This window comes from Pelodiscus sinensis, chromosome 10 (genome assembly GCF_052426305.1).
Source record: "Pelodiscus sinensis isolate ZL-2025 chromosome 10, ASM5242630v1, whole genome shotgun sequence".
Lineage (NCBI taxonomy): Eukaryota > Metazoa > Chordata > Testudines > Trionychidae > Pelodiscus > Pelodiscus sinensis.
Genome location: NC_143061.1, coordinates 7737538 through 7760414, shown reverse-complemented (window position 1 = coordinate 7760414; position 22877 = coordinate 7737538). Strand labels below are relative to the sequence as shown.

The following is a 22877-nucleotide window of genomic DNA, read 5'->3' as shown; positions in this document are numbered from 1 at the left end:
GTGCAGGGGGTACAGGCAGGAAGGTGCAGGGGATACAGGCAGGGGGTGCAGGGGTTTCAGGCAGCACAGTGGGTGCAGGGGGTACAGGCAGGGGGTGCAGGGGTTTCAGGCAGCACAGTGGGTGCAGGGGGTACAAGCAGAGGCATGCGGGGGTTTTAGGCAGCGAGGTGGGTGCGGAGGGGTTCTAGCGGGAGGTGCGGGGCTCGGGCAGCACAGAGGGGGCCGGCAGCGCAGCAGGAGGTGCGGGGGCCCGGGCTTCCCTGCCGCGGACAGGGCGGGGGCCCCTCCGTCTGTTCTCCGGGGCTGTCAGTCGGGGCAGAGGCAGCTCCGCGGAGCGGGGCGTGCGCGGGGCCGGGCTGTCCCGTCCCGCTCCCCCCGTCGGGCTCCCCGCCCGCTGCCATTGGGCGGATCGGCCGGGCGGGCTGCGCGCACCGCGGGCCCAATCCACAAGCCCCCCGCGGCCCCGCGTCTGCTTCCCATTGGGCTCCGGGCCGCGGGCGCTGGGACCCCCGCTGGGGGCCCTAATCCCCCGGCCGGCGGCTGCCTGCGCCTCGTTAGCGGGGCCTTTGTTTGCTCAGGATGCCCCCGCTCCGCGCGGCCCGTGCCGGAGCCTATAAAACCTGCCGGGGGCCGGGGCCGGGGCACTGGGAGCCCTGACTCGCCCCGCGCCGCCCGCGGGGTCCCAGCCGTGCGCGCCCATGGCCCGCCTGCCGCTGCTGCTGGCCGCGCTGTCCCTCGCCCTCCGCCCCGCGCCGGCCGCCGCCTCCCGCCCCAAGCCGCTGCTGCCCATCCAGCCCGAGAAGGACCCGCTCCCCTCCAAGGGGGCGGCAGGTAGGGGCCCGGGGCGCGGGGATGGGGCGGCAGGTGGGAGCCCCCCGGGCGGCGCGGGGCAGCGGCTGGTCGGGGGGGCGGGGGGGGTGGCCGGGGGCCAGGCTGGGGCGAGCGGGGCCCGCGGAGCGACTCCTGCTGCCCTCCCTGGCCCAGCTGCGCTCCAGCCTCCATCTGCTTCGCCTGGATCCACTGACACCCCCGTGCGCTCGGCTTGGACGCGTGACAGCGGCGGGGAGGGGCCGGGCCGGGCAGCGTGTCACCAGCGCGGCAGCTCACAGCCCTGCCCGCTGGCCCAGCCCCGTGCCAGCCCTGCCAGGCGCGTGCCAGGGCTGGGGCAGGGGGGCAGAGAGCTGCCCCGTGCCAGAGGCAGCAGGCGCGTGCCAGGGCTGGGGCAGGGGGGCAGAGAGCTGCCCCGTGCCAGAGGCAGCAGGCGCGTGCCAGGGCTGGGGCAGGGGGGCAGAGACCTGCCCCGTGCCAGAGGCAGCAGGCGGGTGCCAGGGCTGGGGCAGGGGGGCAGAGAGCTGCCCCGTGCCAGAGGCAGCAGGCGGGTGCCAGGGCCTGCGCGAGGGGCCAGAGGCAGCCGGCAAGCCCCCATGGCATGGACATGGGCTGTGTGAGGTGTCCTGGGTGCAGCGGGCGGGCAGAGATGGCCCAGGGTGAGTGGGCCCAGGCCAGCCCCTGGCTGCCACAGGAGAGCAGAAGAAGGGGATTGGCTGGATGTGAGGGGGGGGTCCGTCTGGGTGCAGCAGGGTGGCACAAGGCCGGGTGCTGGGCCGCAAAGTCACGTGTGGGTGCGGCAGGGTGGCACAGGACGGTGCGGCAGGGAGAACATAAGAACGGCCGTACTGGGTCAGACCAAAGGGCCATCTAGCCCAGTATCCTGTCTGCCGACAGTGGCCACCACCAGGTACCCCAGAGAGGATGGACGGAAGACAATGATCAAGCGATTTGTCTCCTGCCATCCCTCTCCAGCCTTCCACAAACAGAGGCCAAGGACACCATTTTATCCCCTGGCTAATAGCCTTTTATAGGCATCACTGAAACCTGGTGGAATGAGAGTGGCACAGGCTGGGCTCTGGGTGCGGCAGGGTGGCACAGGCTGGGTGCTGGGTACGGCAGGGTGGCACGGCTGGGCGCTGGGTGGCATGGCTGGGCACTGGGTGCGGCAGGGTGGCACGGCTGGGGGCTGGGTGGCACAGGCTGGGCTCTGGGTACGACGGGGTGGCACAGGCTGGGCGCTGGGTGTGGCAGGGTGGCACAGGCTGGGTGCTGGATACGGCAGGGTGGCATGGCTGGTCACTGGGTGCAGCAGGGTGGCACAGAATGGGTGCGGCAGGGTGGCACAGGCTGGACGCTGGGTGCGGCAGGGTGGCACGGCTGGACGCTGGGTGCGGCAGGGTGGCACGGCTGGGCGCTGGGTGCGGCAGGGTGGCACGGCTGGGCGCTGGGTGCGGCAGGGTGGCACAGGCTGGACGCTGGGTGCGGCAGGGTGGCCCGGGCTGGACGCTGGGTGTGGCTGGGTGGCACAGGCTGGGCGCTGGGTGTGGCTGGGTGGCACAGGCTGGACGCTGGGTGCGGCAGGGTGGCACAGGCTGGACGCTGGGTGCGGCAGGGTGGCCCGGCTGGGCGCTGGGTGCGGCAGGGTGGCACGGCTGGACGCTGGGTGCGGCAGGGTGGCACAGGCTGGGTGCTGGGTGCGGCAGGGTGGCACGGCTGGACGCTGGGTGCGGCAGGGTGGCACGGCTGGGCGCTGGGTGTGGCAGGGTGGCACGGCTGGGCGCTGGGTGCAGCAGGGTGGCACGGCGCTGGGTGCGGCAGGGTGGCACGGCTGGGCGCTGGGTGTAGCAGGGTGTCACAGCTGGGCGCTGGGTTGCCGGCTGTGCGCTCAGGAGTTTGTTCCCCATCTCCAGGCTGCTCGTTCGGAGGCAGGTTCTATGCCCTGGAAGACACTTGGCACCCGGATCTGGGCGAGCCCTTTGGGGTGATGCACTGTGTGGTCTGCTACTGTGAGCCGGTAAGTGGGGGCCCTCCTGCCCCTAGAGCACCTCTGAGGCTGCCCACTCGGTTGCTGCACTTCACAGTGGGCAGTGGGCACTGTGTTTGGCTCCCCCAGGCATTCAGGGGGCAGTACAGAGCCCTGGGGAGGGAAGGGGGCAGTACAGAGCCCTGTGGGGGGGGAAGGGGGCAGTACAGAGCCCTGTGGGGGGGGGAGGGGGCAGTACAGAGCCCTGTGGGGGGGGCAGTACAGAGCCCTGTGGGGGGGGAGGGGGCAGTACAGAGCCCTGCGGGGGACGGGGCAGTACAGAGCCCTGTGGGGGGGGCAGTACGGAGCCCTGTGGGGGGGGAAGGGGGCAGTACAGAGCCCTGTGGGGGGGGAAGGGGGCAGTACAGAGCCCTGTGGCGGGGGGGGCAGTACAGAGCCCTGCGGGGGGAAGGGGGCAGTACAGAGCCCTGTGGGGGGGGAAGGGGGCAGTACAGAGCCCTGTGGGGGCAGTACAGAGCCCTGCGGGGGGAAGGGGGCAGTACAGAGCCCTGGGGAGGGAAGGGGGCAGTACAGAGCCCTGGGGGGGTGGGAGGGGGCAATACAGAGCCCTGTGGGGGGAAGGAGCAGTACAGAGCCCTGGGGGGGGGAAGGGGGCAGTACAGAGCCCTGGGGGGGGAAGGGGGCAGTACAGAGCCCTGTGGGAGGAAGAGGGCAGTACAGAGCCCTGTGGGGGAGGGGACAGTACAGAGCCCTGTGGGGGAGGGGGCAGTACGGAGCCCTGTGGGGGGGGAAGGGGGCAGTACAGAGCCCTGCGGGGGGAAGGGGGCAGTACAGAGCCCTGGGGGGGAGGGGACAGTACAGAGCCCTGTGGGGGGGGAAGGGGGCAGTACGGAGCCCTGCGGGGGGAAGGGGGCAGTACAGAGCCCTGGGGGGGAGGGGACAGTACAGAGCCCTGTGGGGGGGGCAGTACAGAGCCCTGTGGGGGAGGGGGCAGTACGGAGCCCTGTGGGGGGGGAAGGGGGCAGTACAGAGCCCTGCGGGGGGGGAAGGGGGCAGTACAGAGCCCTGTGGGGGGGGCAGTACGGAGCCCTGCGGGGGGGGAAGGGGGCAGTACAGAGCCCTGTGGGGGAGGGGGCAGTACAGAGCCCTGTGGGGGGGGAAGGGGGCAGTACAGAGCCCTGTGGGGGGGGCAGTACGGAGCCCTGTGGGGGGGGAAGGGGGCAGTACAGAGCCCTGGGGGGAGGGGGCAGTACGGAGCCCTGTGGGGGAGGGGGCAGTACAGAGCCCTGTGGGGGGGGAAGGGGGCAGTACAGAGCCCTGTGGGGGGGGGCAGTACGGAGCCCTGTGGGGGGGGAAGGGGGCAGTACAGAGCCCTGCGGGGGGGGAAGGGGGCAGTACAGAGCCCTGTGGGGGAGGGGGCAGTACAGAGCCCTGTGGGGGGGGCAGTACGGAGCCCTGTGGGGGGGGAAGGGGGCAGTACAGAGCCCTGCGGGGGAGGGGTGTGGATACCCAGCCCCGTGGCAGGCGGGGCGGTACCTTGTCAAGCTCCTGGTTGGGGCAGGACAGAGCAGCAGGACAAGAGGTCGTGTGGAGGAACCTTTCCCCTCCTTCCTCCTGCCCCGTCTCGGCGAGGAGCAGGGCACGTCTGCAGCAGCCCGCCAGCCGCTCCCCTTTCACTGGCGCTGGGTGCTTGGGAGGGGAGGGGGCTGCTCGTGGACTGGCTTTTAAACGCTTCCCCTGGCAGCCCCTCCCTTCCTGGGAACCCCTGAGCTGTGCCGAGGGAGGCAGAGAGCAACCAGCCTGGGCATCAATCCGTGGCCGCGCCCGACACGCACCTGGCTGCTCCCTGGGGAGAGGGGGCCGCAACGCGGGCCTTGACCCCAGTCCCAGAGCCCTGGGCAGACACACAGCCAGGAGGGCAGGGGGCAGTTATGGCCAGGAAGCAGCTGTGCACAGATGTGGCGTGACCTAGAGCCCAGCTGGAACGCCCTGAGTTTGCATCTCAGCAGCACCAGACAGCTCGGGGGCAGCCAAGGGGTGGAGGGCAGGGAGACTGCAGGCAGGCGAGCCCGGAAGGGGTCAGCAGGGTGCAGCCTGGAGAGGTCTTTGCAAAAAGGGGATGCCGGGGCGCAGGTTGGCTTGTGGGGGGCTGGGCTGGGCCTGGGGGAACATGGTCCCCCCTACGGTGAGCTCCGGGGGTGCATTGCACAGATCAGAGCACTTAGCCATAACAAAGATTATTGGGTCTTCTCCCCACAGGGCAGGTGGCTCTCAGATTCGGCTCCATGGGGCTCCCTCTGGTGCTCTGCAGAGGCTCCTGCTATGGGATGGGAGCAGGCTCCCCGGGGGCGCGGTGCAGAATTTTTCCCTCTTCCCTCCCAGCAGAGGAATCGCCGAGGGAAACCAACGGGCAAAGTCAGCTGCAAGAACATTAAACACGACTGTCCCACCCTGCCTTGCAGCGAGCCTGTCCTGCTGCCGGGACACTGCTGCAAGACCTGCCCAAAGGGTGAGAGCCACGGCCCTGGGACTGTCCGCACGTCACAGCGCCCTGCACGGGCACTCCCATGGGACGGATCTCGCGCGTGGCACATGGCTGGGCCCCAAGGATAGGAGGAAAGTGGACCATCAGAAGGGGCTTTACTGCTCCAGCAGAGGCAAGGGCCCTGCTCCCAGGAGCTTACAGTCAAACCAGAAAATGCACAGACCCAGCCGGGACGGCGAGAGGGGTGCAGTGACAGCCCCGTGTTAGCAGCATTTTTACTGCTACGCTGTTGTTACCTTCTGTTCTGAGAACGTGTCCACCCCGGCGTGTCAGCTGGCTGCCCACTACACTCGTATCTGAGGGTCTGATCGCTGCGGGGAGGGGTCCAGCGCTAACCCTGGCTGGAACGACACTGTACAAGAGACACAGGGCCTCCTGCCTCCACGCAAGAGGCATCCACTAATGAGTGGAGTTAGGAGGAAATTTCCTTGGTGGGGGGGAAGTTTATTGCCTAATTGTCCAGCAGGGGGCTGACTGCTCTTTTCTCCAGGGCACCAGGCACGCTTGGGGAGGGCAGCAGGCTGAGCAACCCCCGGCACTGGCCATAGGTGCGCCTGTGCTCTTTCCCCCACTCCCTGCCATCTGGCTGCGTGTGTGCCCTGCCTCTGAGCTAGCCTGTTGTTATGGAGTCTGCATTTCCAGCTATGGCAGTGGTGCCTTATGAAACCCCAGTGCTACCACTGCCACGGTAGGCAGGGCCCTGGGGACCCGTGTGAAGCCATGCACCATGAGAGCAAGGGGCAGTCGGGGAGCCCCGTCTCAAGCTCGCTGAGTGACGGTGGGCAAGTCCCTTCCTTTTCCCGTGCCTCGGTTTCCCCCTGCATGATGAGGATTGCGCTTAGGCCCGGTTGCCCTGAAGATGCAAGGGATGGTTGTAATTGCAACCCGTCTCCTTCCAGCTCCTCCCAGCCTCCCGGAGAAGCGTCCGGAGCCCATCTTCGACAGCTTCGAGTATTTCCAGGACAAGGAGGACGACTTGCATAAGAGCTACAATGACCGCTCCTACCTGAGCTCGGAGGACCTAGCCCGGGACGACAGCCGCACAGGTAGCTTTCTGCCGGACCGCGGTGCCCTTGTGGAGGAGGCCGGCCAGGAGGGGGGCAGGAGGGCTGGGGGTTGTTGCAGGCTTGATTCAGTATTTGCAAGTTTAGAAGCGTGAACCCCAGAGACTGTCAGCCACAGTCCCCCTCCCCCATCCCGATGTCAGTGGAGAATGGGGTTCTTCGGGGCAGTTTGCTTCCCCCCCCCCCCCCCGCAGAACCCAGCAGCCCCGAGCTGAGGGAGTAACTGAGACTGTCTTCCACTTCCTTCCCCCAGACTTTGTGGCGTTGCTGACCAGCGGGGCGGAACCCTGGCTGCCCCTGTCCAGCGCCGTGGCTAAAGCCAGGTTCACCCTCGTGCGCTCCTACCTGCTCTTCTCCATCAACTATGAAAGGTCAGTCCCGGCCCAGGCTCCCAGACGTCCCAAGGAAACTCCCACGCGGAGGCGGAAGAGCCCAGAGCTGCCTCATCTGCACTCAGATAGGACTGGATTGGAATGGGGGGGGGGGAACCTAGTCACTTTCCAGCCCTCCAGTCACACACCAGTGTCCACAGGGTGGGGGGGTGGAGTTTGGGACCCCCCCCCCCATGCTGCTTCTGTATGCTGCCCCGGGCGGTCCATGGTCAGCCATAGGGGCCGTCGCTGCACTCACATGCCACACTGGCCCGGCTGTTATTACCAGGATGGGGTCAGCACCCTGCGGGTACACCCCTACCCAGTCCCTGGGCCTGCCCCCCCCCCCCACTGGCCAAGCAGGTAGCAAGTGGCTCTTGTTGATCAGCCGAGAAAGGGTTATTGCAAAGCCAGTCTCTGGGGTTTCTCCGTTCTCTGGCTTCCTGTGCTTAGGCCTTCTGAGCTCCATCCAGGCAGCTGGTATTTCTCTAATATCATTACGAAACAGCTGAACAGCCCGGGTAATTTCTCCCTGGGACTCCAGAGAATCCGTCCCAGGCAGGAACATTCCTTTCCTCAAGGTTTTTATTAAAAACAAATTCCGGGAAATGGGAAAGAGTCCAATAAACAGGGTCTAGCGCACATGGTGGCGGGCCCGGCCGCTTCTCCACGCTCGTCGGAGCGCTTCAGCAGCGAGCCCGCCGCTCCAGGCCTGGCGGGGGGACCTGCAATCAATCCCTCCCCACCTTCAAGGTCGCTGATTGTTCAATTGGATCCGCGTGAGGAGGGAGCTGAGCTCAGCGTCTCTCCTGCGGCAGCCCCCTCTTTTTTCCAGGGCTTTGCATAGTGAAGTGGTGACTAATTTTAAAGGAAGCCAGTGTAGCCAAAGGCGGCCAAACGCCGAGCATTTCTAGCCACGCGGCAGCGGGTGGCACTCGGCAGCCCTGGGAGAGGATCCAGCCCCTGCCCCGAGTTCATGGTCCAAGGCCCCCATCCTGTAACTGCTCCTGTGCCGGAGGAGCCCTTGGCTGGCACAGGCCCGTGGGCATCCGGGAAACTCTGCCCTGAGCTCTGGGACCTGCCTGCACAAGACCCCTCCTCCTGGGCAGGACACAGATACGGGCTCCGATCTCCATCCTTGTCCTCCCCCTGGAGCCACTAGGTGGTGCTCAAGTACACCCCATAGCCGACTGAGGGGTGGGGGGGGGAGGAATTGCACCCCCGCCCCCCAGCAGTCTGGGTCTCCGGGGAGCTGCGCAGTAATCAGGCGTCCACCCCGTTACTAACCTGGGTCAGCTCCCCTCCCCCGCAATCGGCCAGCTCAGCCGCCCATGAGCACGTGCGCTCTCGTTGCACGTGGCTACGGGGCAGGGATGCTCCTGCACCGCCTGGGGCCTGATTCCACACCCTGGCTTTGCACCCAGCGCGTGTGGGGCTGGGCCTCAGATCCCTGGGGAGACGCCCCCTGCCCAGAGCCTCTCCCTGCCAGCCAGCTGCCCTGAGCGCCAGCCTCACGGTTCGCTTTCTCCCCAGCCCTCTGAGATGCCCCCTTGTCTCGCCCCGACCGATCGCACTCCTCCCTGGGGCACAAGCCCTGCGGGATTAGCCTCGCCTCCCCGCTGCCGCTGTGGGAGCCGGCTACGCTTCCGAACGCTTCCTCTGGTTCTCCTGCCCGCCCGGCACCTCCCAGTGTGTGCCCAGGCCGAGAGACCCCCCTTGGGCACAGCCTGTCTCCCTGCCTAGCGCCCAGTGGGGGCTGGGGAGGGATGAACTGCCCGTCTGCCCACTCTCTGGGGAAATCAAACATGTTTCTATAGAGACCCTCGACTGGGGAAAGGCTGCACCCCTTTGGCCCCCACGGGGGCTGTCAGGGAGCCCCATGATGCTGGGGGACCGTCCGTGGGCTGGGGAGGCAGGGGGATCAACCCGACAAGGCCTCGGAAAGGAGACCCTCCCGTGGGACTCACTGGGGGGAAGGGCCTTCCCTGTGGGGGTCACGGCCAGGGTTTTCCAGGGCCAGTGTGTCCTCCCCCCTGCCAGGCCCGCCCGGCTCACTCAGCCGCTCCGGTTCCCTCCCGCAGGCTGGGCCAGCCGAGCCGCATCCGCTTTGCCGACCGCGAGGGCACCGTCCTGTTTGAGCACCCGGTGCAGAAGAGCGTCTCCCTGCAGGACGGCATGGTGAGTGGCCCCCCCTGGGCTCCCTGGCCCTGCCAGCAGCATCCCTCCCTCGTGCCTGTGGTCTGCTATGGGCTGCTGCCCCCGTCCCAGTGCAGTGGGGCGCAGCGCCGGACACCTGCCCCGGGGGGCACTGTGCTCCTCCCGGACCGTTCTCCCATTGGCTCCAGCACTGGCTGTCTTGCCCCCCCTCACCCCCCCGCTAGCTGCCCTGCCCCACTCACCAGCCACTCCCCCCTCCCCCAGATCTGCGGCATGTGGCGGAACCTGCACAAACCTTCCATCCGGCTGCTGAAGGCTGAGCAGCTCCGCATCTCCCTGGCCACCAAGTCACAGCCTGCCGGGGAGATCCAAGGCCAGATCGTCAAGCACCGGGCCCTCTTCGCAGGTAACTCTCCTCTCCCCCTCCCCCGGGTGTCTGAGTCTCCCTTGTACGGGGGGCCTACTGGCCTTGGGTCTCAGCAGCAGCCAATGCCCCAAGTGCCAGCCAACCCATCCAGGATGCCTGATGCCTCACTGCCCCCACCCCGGGGGGGCTGTGTGCCCCTGCCTGGCCCCCTCCAGGCCTGCTCCTCAGCCTTGTGCCCTTTCAACCCCAGAGACCTTCAGCGCCATCCTGACCTCCGTGGACCCGACCCACCTGGGCACGGGGGGCATCGCCATGCTGACCCTGAGTGACACCGAGAACAAGCTGCACTTCATCCTCATGGCCAAGGGGCTGCTGGAGCCCGCAGAGAAAGGTGAGCGGGGATGGCGGCGGGGCAAGGCTTGGGGCAGCCGTGGGGCTGAGCCCTTGGGAGGTACCCGGCAGAGTGCCCTGTGGCAGGCAGTTTTAGGAGGGTGTGTATGCGGAGCAGTCTTGGCTGTGTAGTGCCACTCAAGGGGGGGGGGGCTGGAGAATAAGGGTCGGGGGGTGGGGTACAGGGTGGGGGTGTTGTTGGAGGCAGCTTCTATCAAGCTCTTTGCCTTTGCAGAATTTCCTTGGGTCTCGCTTAGGGTCCGGATCCTGCACCAAAACCGGGTGCTGCGCGAGGTCTGGGCCAACATCACCGTGCAGGTAAGTGGTTCCCTTCCCATCTGTTCCCCCTTCCTGGGGGGGGGGGGGGGGGGCCCTCCCGCTGCCCCCTGGAGGCCAAGCCTTGGTGCTTCCCTCTTCCCCGTGGCTGTCTCGGCAGGACCCCGACTTCGCGGAGGTGCTGAGCAACCTGTCGAGCCGCGAGATGCTGTGGCTCGCGCAGGGGCAGCTGAAGATCGCGGCGGAGACCGAGGGCAGGCGCCAGCGGCAGATCTCCGGCTCCATCACTGCCAGGAAGAGCTGTGACAGTGAGTGGCGGGGGAGCATGTTGAGGCCTCGCTCTGCCCCGGGGCCTGGGAATCGCGGGATAGGAGCTGAAGACACAGACCGCTGAGTCGGGGGGGGGGGGGGGCTGGAAGGGGCGTGTCAGAGGGCGGAGCTACCTAGGAAGGGGTGGAGCCTGGCATGGAGCGGGAGGCTGATGGAGCATGTGGTCCCGCTTCCCTCGGGCGGGGAGGCTGCGGATGCCAGGCCTGAGAGCCCTGTGGCCCTTGCTCTGTTGCTCACAGCCATCCAGAGCGTGCTGTGCGGAGGAGACGCCCTGACGCCAACCAAGACGGGGGCAGTGGGGTCTGCCAAGCTGACGCTCCACAAGAACGGGACGCTGGAGTACCAGGTAGGGAGGGCTGTGCTGGGGCAAGGTGGGCTTGGGAGAAGCCCACGTGAGCACCTTGGTCCTTGGCCCTTGCCACCCCGGGGCCCAGTCCCGGTGAGCAGCGAGGGCACGGCTGCTAGCTCCGAGGGGACCCCGGGGCGGGAGCACCCACCGGGGACAAGGCAGAGAGAGCTCAGCACCCACCAGCCACAGCTGTTCCCCACCCCTGCTCCTCAGCTGGTCGGCAGCTTCAAGGGGGGGCAGAGAGCAGTCGATGGGGGGGAGCCTCAGGAGGGGCGCAGAGCTGGGAGTGGGAAGAAATGGAGCAAGGGCAGGTCCTTGGAGGAGGAGGCGGAGCAAGGACAGGTCTTTGGGGGGAGGGGGCAGAGCTGGGGCAGGCCTTCGGGAGAGGGGGCGGAGTTGGGAGTGGGAAGAGCCAAGCAAGGGCAGGTCCTTGGGGGAGGGGGCGGAGCTGGGGCAGGGCCTTGGAGGAGGAGGCGGAGCTGGGGCAGGAGGAGGCAGAATGAAGGTGGGGCCATGGGAGAAGCTGGTGGGTTGAGCACTCTGGGACAGTCGGCACTTGTGAAGGAGACCGTGGCCCCGGGCACCTGTCCACATCTCTCTGGGAGCTGGGACGCTGCTCTCCTGCAGGCTGGGAACCCCAGGCAGACCAGCCACCGGGACAGGGAGCCAGGACTCCTGGGTTCTGTTTCCAGCCCTGGAACAGGAGTGTGGTCTAGTGGTTGCAGCAGCAAGTCTAGGGGCGGAGTCTGGGCATCAGGACCCTTCCCGTCTCTGTCCTGAAGCCTGGTTTCCCCATGACACAGGGCTGGTGGCCCTGTCCCTGCAAGGGGGCTGCAGGGTTAATGGGGGTGTTGTGCTGTGAATGGGCAGCCGGGCACAGCGCTGAGAGCTGGTAATGAGGTCACACTGGGGAGACGGGGTGGGGTGAGCACACCACCACGCCCCTCCCCCTACACTCGGGGATAGCTGCAGGCGCAGAGGGGTTGACTTTTCCCAGGGAACTAGACAGACCCTCTCTGGGGCGCTGCCCCCTCCCCGTGTCTCCCCGCAGGTCCAGGTAGCAGGGACAGCGAGCGAGGTCCTCAGCGTCACCCTGGAGACCAAGCCGCGGAGGAAGAACAAACGCAACATCCTGCTGGACATGACGCCCAGCTACAGGGAGGGGCTGGTGAGTGCCCACCAGGGAGAGCCTGGGGCAGATGGGAATGCAGGGGGCCATGGCTAGACCCCCCCATGGAGGATGATTGCCGGGAGGCCTTTGTCCAGTCTAAGGGACCAGATCCTGGTGCGCTGGCTGAGAGCCCCACATATGGGCCCACGCCTCACCCTTTGGATCTCCCTCCAGTCCGCTTGGGCTGCTCCTCTCCGTTCCCTTCCATTTGCCTCATAACGGGGGGCCCAGAGCAGCTGTGTCTGGCGGAGAGACCTTCTCCTTCCTCTGCACTGTCCCCCCAGCCCCTGGGTCTGTCACCCCAAACCACACTGCCTGTTTTGGGGGACTGTGCCTCATGGCTTCAGGCCTGCTCCCTTGGCCTGTCCGGGCCGGAGTCTTTCCTCCTGCTTGCCCCCAGAAGCTGTCTGGGCCACGAAGAGGAGTAACTATAGACGGACTTATGTACGGGACACATTCCTTCCTGACCCTGGACAGCTAGGGGTTGCCCTCATGCCCTGGAGCCTGAGCATGTCTATCCCACCTAGCAAGTGTTTCACCTGCTCTTCTGTAGCTGGAGATATTCTCCTTACTAGGGCCCTACCAAATTCACCCTCCATTCTGGTCAGTTGCAGTCACAGGATTGTAACAATTGCAATGTCGTCATTTCAGCTGTTGAAATCTGAACGGTCACAGTGGTGTCACGATAGGGTACTGACCCAAACGGGCGTTGTGGGGGATTGCAAGGCTATTGGAGGGGGTGGTGCTGCTACCCCCCTTCCTTCTGCGCTGCTGCTGACAGCAGGGCCACCTTCAGAGCTGGGTGGCCAGAGAGCGCTGGCTGCTGACAGGGAGCCCGGCTCTGAAGGCAGAGCCACTGCCAGCAGCAGGGCAGAACGAAGCGTGGCAGGATACGATATTCCAACCCTTCCTTCTGTGCTGTTGCCTGCAGAGCTGGGCTCTGTGTCAGCAGCTGCCACTCTCCAGCTGTCAGCCTTGAAGGCAGCAGCGCAGGAGGAAGGATGGGATGGTACGGTATTGCCACCCTCGCTTGTGTGCTGCAGCTCGTGGGCACTGCCTTCAGAGCCCGGTGCCTGGCCAGCAGCTGCCACCTGCTGGCCACCTCTCTCCGAAGACAGCAGTGCAGCAGTAAGGGGGGGGGGCAGGACTGCAGCCTCCCCACCCCCAAAAAAACCTTACAACTCTCCCATCTCTCTCTTTTGGGTCAGTTTGAGAAATGCTGGTCTCCCCCTGTGAGATCAGTACGGGATAGGGCCAGATTTCCCCGGAGGAGACCAGATTTCCCGATCTGTGATGTGTTTTTCACAGCTGTGATTTTGATAGGACCCTACTCATTACCCACACCCCGCTCTGAATCCAACTGAGTCCTTGGCTTCCGGAGTGCCTGGGGAACTCCTCACCACAAGATTAATCAGGTGCCTAGTACAATCATATTCCCGTGGCTCAGTGTTAGACCATTTTGTCCTTCAGATTTAATGAATGTCCCTTCCCTTTCACCCTTGTATTAGAGGATTTACTGTCCCCCCTCTCTCCTGCCTTCCATTTGTGCCTCTTTATCACGATTCTTCTCTAAACAGTCCCAGACTTCTCGGTGCTCATTGGCCACTGGAATTCCCAGGCAGGCTGCTGAGCCATTGTGTCACCTGCCTCTGGGCCCTGCTGCTCCTGCTCACTGCTGGGAGGTGAGGGGTGCAGCGCTGAGCACAAGAGGCCAGGTGGGGCAGCAGTGAGATGAGCTGGCAGCATTGATTCAATAGGGTCTGGCCGCCTTCCGTGTAAAATCACTAGCGGCTGCGAAGTCCCCTCTTTGTCCCACGCTACGTGGCCAAGCTGGGGCGGGCACACTCTGCACACTGGCATCAAATCTGCCTCTGCTCGTGCAGCCAGAGCAGCAGCCATGCTGGGAAAGCAAAGGGGTTGGCTTCAAAGAGATTTGGGGTCAATCTGTCGTTTAACCCAGCTCCATCACACGCCCCATGGACTGTTATGAGAAGACAGCCAGCTGCTGTGGCTAGTTGAGCGTATTACATGCCCAGCCCCTTTCTCCAGCCTCCCATAAGATCTCTAAGGCAGGGCCCGGGCTGCCTCAGTGTGTGTGGAGTGTCAGCCCCTGCCTCAGCAGAATTTAAACCTAGGACCTTCAGCATCACAGTACAGCCACCAATCACTTGAGCTAAAGGGGCAGCTCCATTACTTGCTAGCAGCAGTAGATTGTTACCCTGTAGTGGCACAGCCCTTGGAGCTGGCTGGGAGAGGCACTTTGGATGGGTTAATGAGTGGGTAGGCCACATTCATTCAGTGTCATGCTCTGTCTCCCTCTAGTGGTGACTGGCCACATGGCGGTTGATGCATATGGGCTAAGAAGGGGCTCTTTTGGTTCTGGCAGGAGCAGATCCAGAGGTCTGAGGTTCGATTCCCACTGCCCATGTCCCACCCAGGGGTGGCAGTGTTATGCGAGTGCTATTGCGAGTAGCGCCTCCCCCAGGCAAGCATGTTAATCTGTCTCTTCCCCCACCCCTGCCAGGCCAGCGGGATCTGGCAGCACATGAATGCCCGGGACACCCACATGTTACTGCAGAGCGAGCTCTTCCTCAATGTGGCCACCAAGGACTTTGAGGAGGGGGAAGTGCGGGGACAGATCCGCTCCCTGCTGTACAGCGGCCTCCTGGCACGATATACAGGTACCTGCTGCTGGGATGGGCCAGCCCCAGGGAAGAGGTGGGTGGGTCCCTGTAGTGGGCACTGCATGGGCATTCCCTGTGAATCAGGGGCTTGGGGGGCTGACCCCAGGGATTGGGGAGTGGGCGGGTGGCTCCTTGCAAGCCCAGCTGGAAGCACGTGTCTGACCTGTGCCCCTTGTGCCCAGAGCTGCCCGTGCCCCTGGCTGGCCAGCTGGTGTCTCCCCCTGTGCGGACCAGCTCGGCAGGACACGCCTGGGTCTCCCTGGACGAGCACTGCCACCTGCACTATGAGATCGTGGTGGGCGGGCTCGGCAAGGTGGACGACGTCGCCATCAGCGCCCACCTGCACGGCGTGGCCGAGCTGGGCGAGCGCAGCCACGAGCACACCCGGCTCCTCAAGGGCTTCTACGGCACCGAGGTGAAGGGCCCAGGGGGCAGTGCTGGGGGAGCAGCTGGGAGGGGCTTGGAGGGGACTGTTGGGGGAGTGGCAGGAAAGGGGAGGGGGAGGGCTGCCTGGGAGAGCAACTGGAAGGGAATGGGGTAGGGTGAGGGACCCTTGGGGCAGTGGCAGGGGGAGGGGCCAGGCAGTTCTGCCGAGATCTGGCGAGCCCCCTAGCCCTGGGCAGCCTCCGTGCTGCTGGGGGCCGTTGGGGGGGCCATGCCGGCTGAGCGGTGAGAACCCCAGAGGGGCTCTTGGGCCGGCGCCACGTCCAGCCTTGGTGGCTCTGTGCTGGCCCTGGGGCAGGGAGCCGGTGGGCCCCGCTGACGCCTCTCTCCTCTGCCCAGGCCCAGGGCGTAGTGAAGGATCTGGACGCGGAGCTGCTGCACCACCTGGCCCAGGGCACGGCCTTCCTGCAAGTCAGCACCAAAGTCAACCCCCGCGGCGAGATGCGGGGGAGGGTAGGTACCACGGACTCCCCCCCCCCCCTCCGGTGCTCCCTGGGCAGCACCTGCAGGAGCCCCCCCCCCCCCCGCCAGGCCCTGCCAAGGGCCCGGCTTGGTCACCACTGGCGACCCCTCAGCAGCAGGCGGGGGGGTGGGGGCTGTGCTGCGGGCCTGGCTCCAGAGAAGGGGAACTAGCCACCCAGCTCCGAGCCTGAGGCCTGCTGCTCCAGGCTGGGAGCCAGCTCGGCATCCCGGGGCCAGGAGCCAGCAGCCCCGGGCCCCAGTCCCAGCCTGGGAGCAAGCTCCCCCTCCTGCCTGTCACCTGGGAGACGCCCAGGGAAGCTCTGATCCCGCCTGCGCTTTATGTCTCTGCTGCTCCTTGTCATCCTGCACCAGCCTCCCCCGACCGCCCTGCCCAGGTAGCTGCAGCTCCCCAGCGGGGGGGGGGGGGGGGGCGAGCCCCCTCACTCCTGACCCGCAGCCCCTGCCATGCCCAGCCTGGGCCGCTGCTGATGGACCAAACTGGGCAGGGACATGCTGGGAGAGCTGCGCCAAGCCCAGACTCCCAGCCTGAGGCAGACGGGTGGAGATGGGGACACGGATGAGCCCGTGCCAGGGTCGGACAAGCCAGAGCGCCTCCTCTGAGTGCTTCCCCTCCCCACCTGCAGAGGCCCGGCTCAGTCCCCTCCTCTCCCCCCCACCTCCAGCCCATCTTCACTCATCCAGCTGCTCCCTTGCCCGGCTTTGGGGCCCCAGGCTCGGAAGCTGCCTGCCCCCGCCCCAGGTTTTCCCGGGTGCTGGCTCTGCTGGCGCCCCGGGTGGAAAACCCTGTGGGAGGGGGGATATTTGCAGACAGAGCAGCATCCGCTCCCTGGCTGGGCCAGGAGCCCCGGCGGCTTTCCCAGGAGCTGTGTTTGGCTGGGAGGCCTCCAGCTGCCTGCTTGCTATTCATCAGCTGCAGCGTGTTTGTGTCTTGGCTTCCCCGGAGACCCCCAGGAGACTTGCTTCCCCAGGGAGGGGGCTTGGCCGCGCAGCTACTGCCTGGCATCCCCTGGCACTGCCCCCAGCTGCTCGGGTAAGGGGGCTGGCCTCCGCTCAGGGCTAGAGCCGGACAGGAAGTTGATTCTCTTAGGAAAACTTGCCTGAATTCCTCCCTTCTCCCCAGTCCTCGCCTCCCGACACACAGGAGGGGAAGCAGCAGGGGGCTTCCCTGACGGAGAGGAGATAGGGCAGGTTCAAATTGCACCACCTGGCTGCAGCAGCCCAGAGTATCCTGCAGGGGGCACCCTCTGGGATGCAGGTGGGATTGGCTGCCCCCTGCAGGATTGGCTGTGTCCCACAGCACGTGGGGTGAGGGTGACGGTGGCTGGCAGCTCCGGGTGAAGGTGGCAGAGTGGGCTAGTCCTGGCTCCTGCAGCATCAAGCAGCCCTGTGCCCTTGCAGGCCTGGCTCACGAGGGCCAGCTGTACGCGAGTGAAAAGACCATTGGGAACCACTAGGAAAGGGGGAGAGACCGAGACAGAAAACCTCCCAGTGCCACTATGGAAAGCATGGTACACCCACAGCCAGAGGCCTGGGCAGCTCTGGGCGCCCCAGCTCTGCCAGCGGATATTTGCAGTGGAGAAGATACAGAGAGGGAGAGCAACAAAAATGCTGAGGGGCTTGGAACAGTTTCCATGGGAGGAGAGATTAGTAAGACTGGGACTTCTCAGCTTGGAAAGAGACAACAAAGGGGGATAGGCCCATGTAATTGTGCCTTGTGCAAAGACAGTGACCAGGGAAGTGTTATTGACTCCTTCCCAATGCACAAGAACTAGGGGCCATCAATGAAATGAACAGGCAGCAGGTTTAAATCAAACCAAAGGAAGAGTTTCTTCACTGAGCACAGAGTTAACCTGTGGAACTCCTTGCCAGGGGATGCTGTGAAGGCCAAAATGACAACTGGGCTCCAAAAAGAGCTAGACAAGCTGACGGAGGACAGGTGCATCAATGCGATTAGCCAGGACGGGCAGGGCTGCAGCCCCATGCAGTGGGTGTCCCTAGCCTCTGACTGCCAGGAGCTGGGAATGGGCGACCGGGATCACTCGCTCGCCTGTTCTGTTCTTTCCCTCTGGGGCACCTGGCACCAGCCATGGGCAGAAGACAGGACTAGGGCCTGGCCATTCTTATGTCCTTGCTGGGCCGGGCCCTGGCTGGTTGCCCCCACCTCCTACAGCACCAGCACCAGCACCCTTACCTGCTGGTGCTCTCTCCCCACCCCAGGTTCACATTCCCAACCAGTGCGAGTCGGGGGGCGTGCGGCTGGCCCCTGAAGAGGACGAACTCCTGGAGGAGCCCAAGGCCAAGGACCCGGCCCTGCTGAAGAAGGACCCTAACTCCTGCTTCTTTGAGGGGCAGCACCGCGCCCACGGCTCTCGCTGGGCCCCTGCCTACGACAGGAAGTGCTCCCTCTGCAGCTGCCAGGTGGGTGCGGGGGCTCCCCAAGGCTGCTGCCAACGGCCTCTGGCGAGCGGTGGGGCTGGGCGTCGGTGTCCAGGCGGCTGCATTTAGCTCCTTAGAGCCCCTGATCCGGAGAGGAGGCTGCCTGCCCCCACCGGTCACTGCAGCCGCCCTGTTGTGGGTTCGAGGGGCCGGACTTGCAGCCAGGGGAACCGGCAGAAGTGACCCAGCCACCGGAGGGGAAGTGCACGGCTCCCCCGCCCCCCGAATTCCCACCTAAGGCTGGCAGCTGCGCTGGTGCACCAGGCTTCTACCAGCTGGGGGGCCTTGTGTGGGCAGCTCCGCTTGTCACCCTCCCCAACCCAGGCACCCTTCCCTCCCCTCCCCTCCCCTCCCAGCTGGCACCTCTGTCCATCCAGCCCGCCATAAACCTGCACCCATCCGGCTGCCTCTGGCACCCATGTTACTTCCTGTCCCCCCCACCCCCCCCCGGAGATAGACCCCACCCGGGGGGGGGGGGGTCAGGGACCTCAAGCTCTCTGGACTCCCCCCGCTCAGGGGCTGTGGGCTGGGCAGACCCGTCCCACGTGGAGCCTGACGTTTTCCCCACCACTCGCTGGGCTCATGGGTGTGCTGCTCAGGGGCTGCAGGGGTCCCTCCTGGGTTGAGTCTCAGGCCGGCTTTGTGCCTGTGGGTTGCCACTGAGGGCCTGTTTCTAGAGAGGCCGAGGGACCTGCTGCTGCTGCCGCCATGAGGGAGCGCTCCCTTGGCTCCGGCGGCAGAAGGCTTTGGCACTGTAACGCCAGGGCTCTAGCCGGGCTCCTGGGGCACAGGTGGGCTCTGTCTGGTCCTCATCTGCCTCTGCAGCACGGATTCAGCCCCAGGGCCGTCCCTGCTCCCTTGGCTGGCTAAGGGGTGGCAGCCAACCCCCAGCTTGCCCCTGCTGGGAGCTTGCGGGGAGACCGAGGCAGCAGACGCCCTCTGCTGGGCTGTGGCTAATAGGGCGACGATTCCCGCCCGTCTCTCCTCCCCTCCTGCAGAAGCGCACGGTGATCTGTGACCCCATCCTCTGCCAGCCCCTGAACTGCACCCAGCAGGTTCACCTGGAGGACCGGTGCTGCCCGGTCTGTGAAGGTACTGGGCACCGGGCGGGGGCTGCTGGCGGAGGAGGGCCCTGGAGGGCATGTGGGGGGGAGGGGCTACAGCCTGTGACACAGAGCCCAGGGAGATGACCCCACCCGAGATGTTTCAGGGGTTCTGGGGGGGGGGGCAGCTTCACAGCCTGCGCTGGAGCAGTGCTGGGCTGACGGGGGAGTGGTGGGGGGGCTCACGTAGCCCTTGCGAGGCAGCTGTCCCCCCAGCAAAGAGCCGACAGCTCCCGCCCACTGGCCCTGCCGTGGCAGAGCGTCCGGCCCAGCCAGTGTCTGCGTCTGTCCCTCACGGGCTCTCCTTGTGTGCACAGAGAGGAAGGCAGGGCAGGAAGAGCCGAGAGCGGAGAAGGCCCGGGACAGCAGTGAGGGTGAGTCCTGGCCCGTGGGGGCAGGGAGCCCAGACCCAACCCGTGGCAGGGGGCGGGGCTCTCTCTGGGCCCCTGTCTGCCCCCCCCCCCCCCACTCCACATCTCTAATGCTTTCCCCGTCTGCTACCCCAGGCTGCTACTTTGACGGCGACAAGACGTGGCGAGGAGCTGGCACCCGGTGGCACCCTGTGGTGCCCCCCTTTGGCCTGATCAAATGTGCCATCTGCACCTGCAAGGTACCACTGAACCCGTGCCCAGGGAGCCTGGCGCTGGGCATGGCTCCTCCGCGCATGGCCCTGCATTTCAGCAGGGAGCGGGACCTGGGCAGGACAGGAGACGGTGCCTTGGGGCTGCCTGTGGCATGGAGGAGCGCTGCAGGGATGGGATCCATGGGGCAGGCGAGAGCCCAGCGTGGGGGGATGGGAGCAAATGTGCCCTCTGTCCGTAGCGAGGCCCAGTGACTCTCTTTCCCCTGGGGGGCCTGTCCAGCCCCTCTGCAGCTGGCGTATGGCTCCTCCCCCTTGGCACCAGGCGGGGTCCGGGCTGCGATTCTGTCCTGGGGTGCCCCACGGCCTCAGCACATCCCTCCTGTCTCCCCGCAGGGCGCGACGGGGGAAGTGCACTGTGAGAAGGTGCAGTGCCCACGCCTGACCTGCAGCAACCCCGTCCGAGTCAGCCCATCCGACTGCTGCAAGCAGTGCCCAGGTGCGTCCTCCAGCCGGGCCGGGGGGGCATCGCAGATGGGCCGGGAGCGCCCCGCTGTGCCAGGCCCAGCATGCACATACAAGCTGCCCTGGCTGAGATGGGGGGGTCCCATCGTGCCAGGCGCTGCACAGCCCCCGCTCCCATCTGGCTTAGATCAGGGCCCTGTGGTGCTGGGCCCTGTTGTGTAAGGTCCCTGACGTTCCCACAGGAGCATAGGCCTGGGTCCTGCTCCAGAGGGACCCCTCGGGGTGAGGCAGGGTGCTCACAGCCCCTGGGCTCATTGGCTGTGGGGTGCCCATCGGAGCAGGTACCTCGGGTCTGAGCTGGATTTGAACCCGCCTCCCCTCGGCTGCCAGAGCGTTCCATGTAGGGGGCCAAGTGCAGGGCAGGATGGGCCTCCCTTCTTGATCCCATGCTGCTCAGCTGTGCCAGGCTGCAGCTCCGGCCCCATCTCAGCCTGGGCATCCTCTGCCCCTGGGCCGGGGCCAGGCTGCTTGGACTCTGGCTGCATCCTCCTCCCAGCCACCCGCACCAGGGAGCCAGCTGCTAAGGCAGGGAGCTGGGAAGAAGCTTGACCACGCCTGACCACTAGGGGGAGGTCTTACTCCTCCTTGGAGGCAGGAGGCCGGGTTAGATGGGCCCCTGGTCTGATTCAGTTCCTGCTCCCCACCCCTCTTGCCTGCTGCCTGATTCTGCCAAGTCTGTGGAAGCTCGGTCTCCTGCCCATGCCACGTGCCGGGCACACTGCCTTGGGGGGCGCGGGGGGCGTCTCGCTGGTTCTGCACCACGGCAGAGGGCATCTGGGTCTCTGCTCCCTGCAGCTCCGGAGAAGAGCCCCCCAGAGCTGTCGGACATGATGCAGGCGGATGGGCCCCGGGCCTGCCGCTTCGGGCGCCAGTGGTACATGAACAACGAGAGCTGGCACCCCACGGTGCCCCCCTTCGGGGAGATGAAGTGCATCACCTGCTGGTGTGTGGTGAGTGCGTGGGGCTGTCCTCCCCCCCCCCCCCGCCCCGGGGTTATAAGCCCAGGAATAGCCTCACAGGGCCCTGGGGGCGGGAATGCTGTGACGGGGGCAGGGGCTCTCTCATCAGAGGCTAGATGACAGGCTTTCTGGGCCCTGAGTTATCCCCTTGGTTTCGGTGCCCTCGGGAAGCTCTTTCCCCCTTCCCTACCCAGAAAGCTCCTTCCACCCCCCGCAGCTTGGCCAGGTCCCTGGTTTCCTTCCCCCAGCCCGGCCAGGCCCTGTCTAACCCCCTTCTCCTCCCCTGCAGTCCGGGGAGACCCATTGCCAGCGCCAGGAATGCCCCCCTGCTTCCTGCTCCAGCAGTGCCAAGAAAGAGACGGGCTGCTGCGCCCGGTGCCGGGGTGAGTGTCGGGCAGGCCTGTCTGCCCCGCCGTGCTCTGTTCTCCTCCCGCCCCCCTCGCTTGTGCCCAGACGGGGGGACCGGTGCTCTCTGGGGGCTCAGTCCAGCTTCGGCCCCAGGCCGGCCCTGCGTCCCCCCGGCCCAGGAGCAGGTTCTGCGGCTGCTGAAGGATCTCCAGGTCTGTCCAGACCGCTCCTGGGCCAGTGGCTGAGCTCAGCCGCCCTGGGCCCCAGCCTAAGTGGCCCCCGGCCCCGCTGCTTGCCAACGGCAGGACTGGGATCGGCTGAGCCCCGCTCGCTGACTCTCATGCTGCTCTGCCTCTGTCCCGCAGCCCCAGACGCTGCCCCAGATGAAGCCCAGGAGAAGCGCAGAGCTGACGCCCCAGGGGCCTGGAGCCGCTAGCTGGATACCGGCAGTGGGAGGATGAGCCGGCGCGGAGCAACCAGGCAGCATGGCCAAGATCTGGGCTGCCCCAGCCAGAGGCGCTGCCCCCTGCTGGCCGCGGGGGGGCGGGGCTGCATGGCCCCGCCCAGCCCCTCCCCCCACACTGGCCTTAGACTAGTTTTGTTTCTTTGGTTTGTTTAACAGGACAGATTCTGCCTTCTGCTTCACCCAGGCCTGAGCGGCCGCGCTGGGGAGAGCCCCTGCCTCTGCAGCCAGACCCGCACTAAGCCAGTCGGGGCTCGGGCTGACAGTGTGGGGGGGGGGCATAGACTGCTCTGCCTGTGGCAATAGCCCAGCTCTGGGGGAGGGGCGCCCCATGGGATGGCAGAGTGTGGGACACAGCCCTGATCCCATTGGGAGGCTGAGGGGCCTCCTCATGCCCCCAAACTTGCTCTGCCTGTGGAGAAGCGCCTGGCCACTGTGGGGATGGGGCTCAGGAGGACACCTCCATGCCATCCTAGGCAGCTCCCTGGGCAGCAGGGCCCCATCCTAGCCTGGCTTGTACATAGTGTAAAATCCCCCTGTCCCTCCGCTTTCCCTCTGCTTGTTCTTCGTCTGGGTTTGTTGTGTAATTTATGCTTCCAGGAGGGCCTGTCCACCTTGAGCAGACAAATTAATCTCCCCTAATGAGTCTGCTCAGGGCGGGCCCCTCCCTGCCTTGCTCAGGGCGGGCCCCGGGCCCTTCCCGCTCTCTGCAGACACAGGAATTGGGAGAAATTGCGTATTTATTAAAAACAAATGAAACTGCCCTGCGGCGGCTGCCTGTCTCCTTGCTGCTCCGTAGGGGGAGGCATCATGGGGATGGGGCGCACACGCAGGTGGAGGGTCTGCAGGCTTGGAGCATGTGTCTCCGCGGAGTCGGCCAGGCCCCTGCCCTCAGCTGGGAGTAGCAGCCGCTCTGTTTGGGACAGCGCCCCTCCACGTCCCTTCTCCCGCCTTCCAGTAAGCACAGGTGTGATGAGAGCGCCTCCTGGTGGCACCATGCTGGGATTCTCCTGGAGG

At 65.9% G+C, this 22877-nt stretch overlaps 1 protein-coding gene across 2 annotated transcripts; it reads left to right on the top strand.

The window, feature by feature from the left end:
- Window positions 1-396: 396 nt before the first annotated feature.
- On the top strand, window positions 397-22622 carry CHRD (chordin). 2 transcript variants are annotated; one of them, XM_075938077.2, is made up of 23 exons: window positions 397-831; window positions 2742-2845; window positions 5201-5324; window positions 6260-6406; window positions 6678-6795; window positions 8877-8973; window positions 9217-9358; window positions 9570-9710; window positions 9945-10027; window positions 10146-10293; window positions 10555-10661; window positions 11716-11832; window positions 14360-14516; window positions 14702-14934; window positions 15303-15416; window positions 17664-17864; window positions 18881-18974; window positions 19303-19359; window positions 19492-19595; window positions 19962-20064; window positions 20886-21040; window positions 21339-21432; window positions 21763-22622. In XM_075938077.2, the coding sequence occupies exons 1-23, from the start codon at window positions 699-701 to the stop codon at window positions 21831-21833; spliced, it is 2844 nt and encodes a 947-aa protein (XP_075794192.2). In that variant the 5' UTR covers window positions 397-698; the 3' UTR covers window positions 21834-22622. The 2 variants fall into 2 exon arrangements, with proteins under 2 accessions (XP_075794192.2, XP_075794191.2); XM_075938076.2 differs by having other exon boundaries at window positions 399-831; window positions 5198-5324.
- The last annotated feature ends 255 nt before the right edge of the window (window positions 22623-22877 follow it).

Excerpts from the sequence above, each read along its gene's own strand:
- CHRD (XM_075938076.2), top strand. The coding sequence starts at position 699 with ATGGCCCGCCTGCCGCTGCTGCTGGCCGCGCTGTCCCTCGCCCTCCGC. Across the intron at positions 9,359-9,569 it reads GCACCGGGCCCTCTTCGCAG|AGACCTTCAGCGCCATCCTG; the intron begins GTAACTCTCCTC and ends TTTCAACCCCAG. Across the intron at positions 18,975-19,302 it reads GTGCTGCCCGGTCTGTGAAG|AGAGGAAGGCAGGGCAGGAA; the intron begins GTACTGGGCACC and ends TTGTGTGCACAG.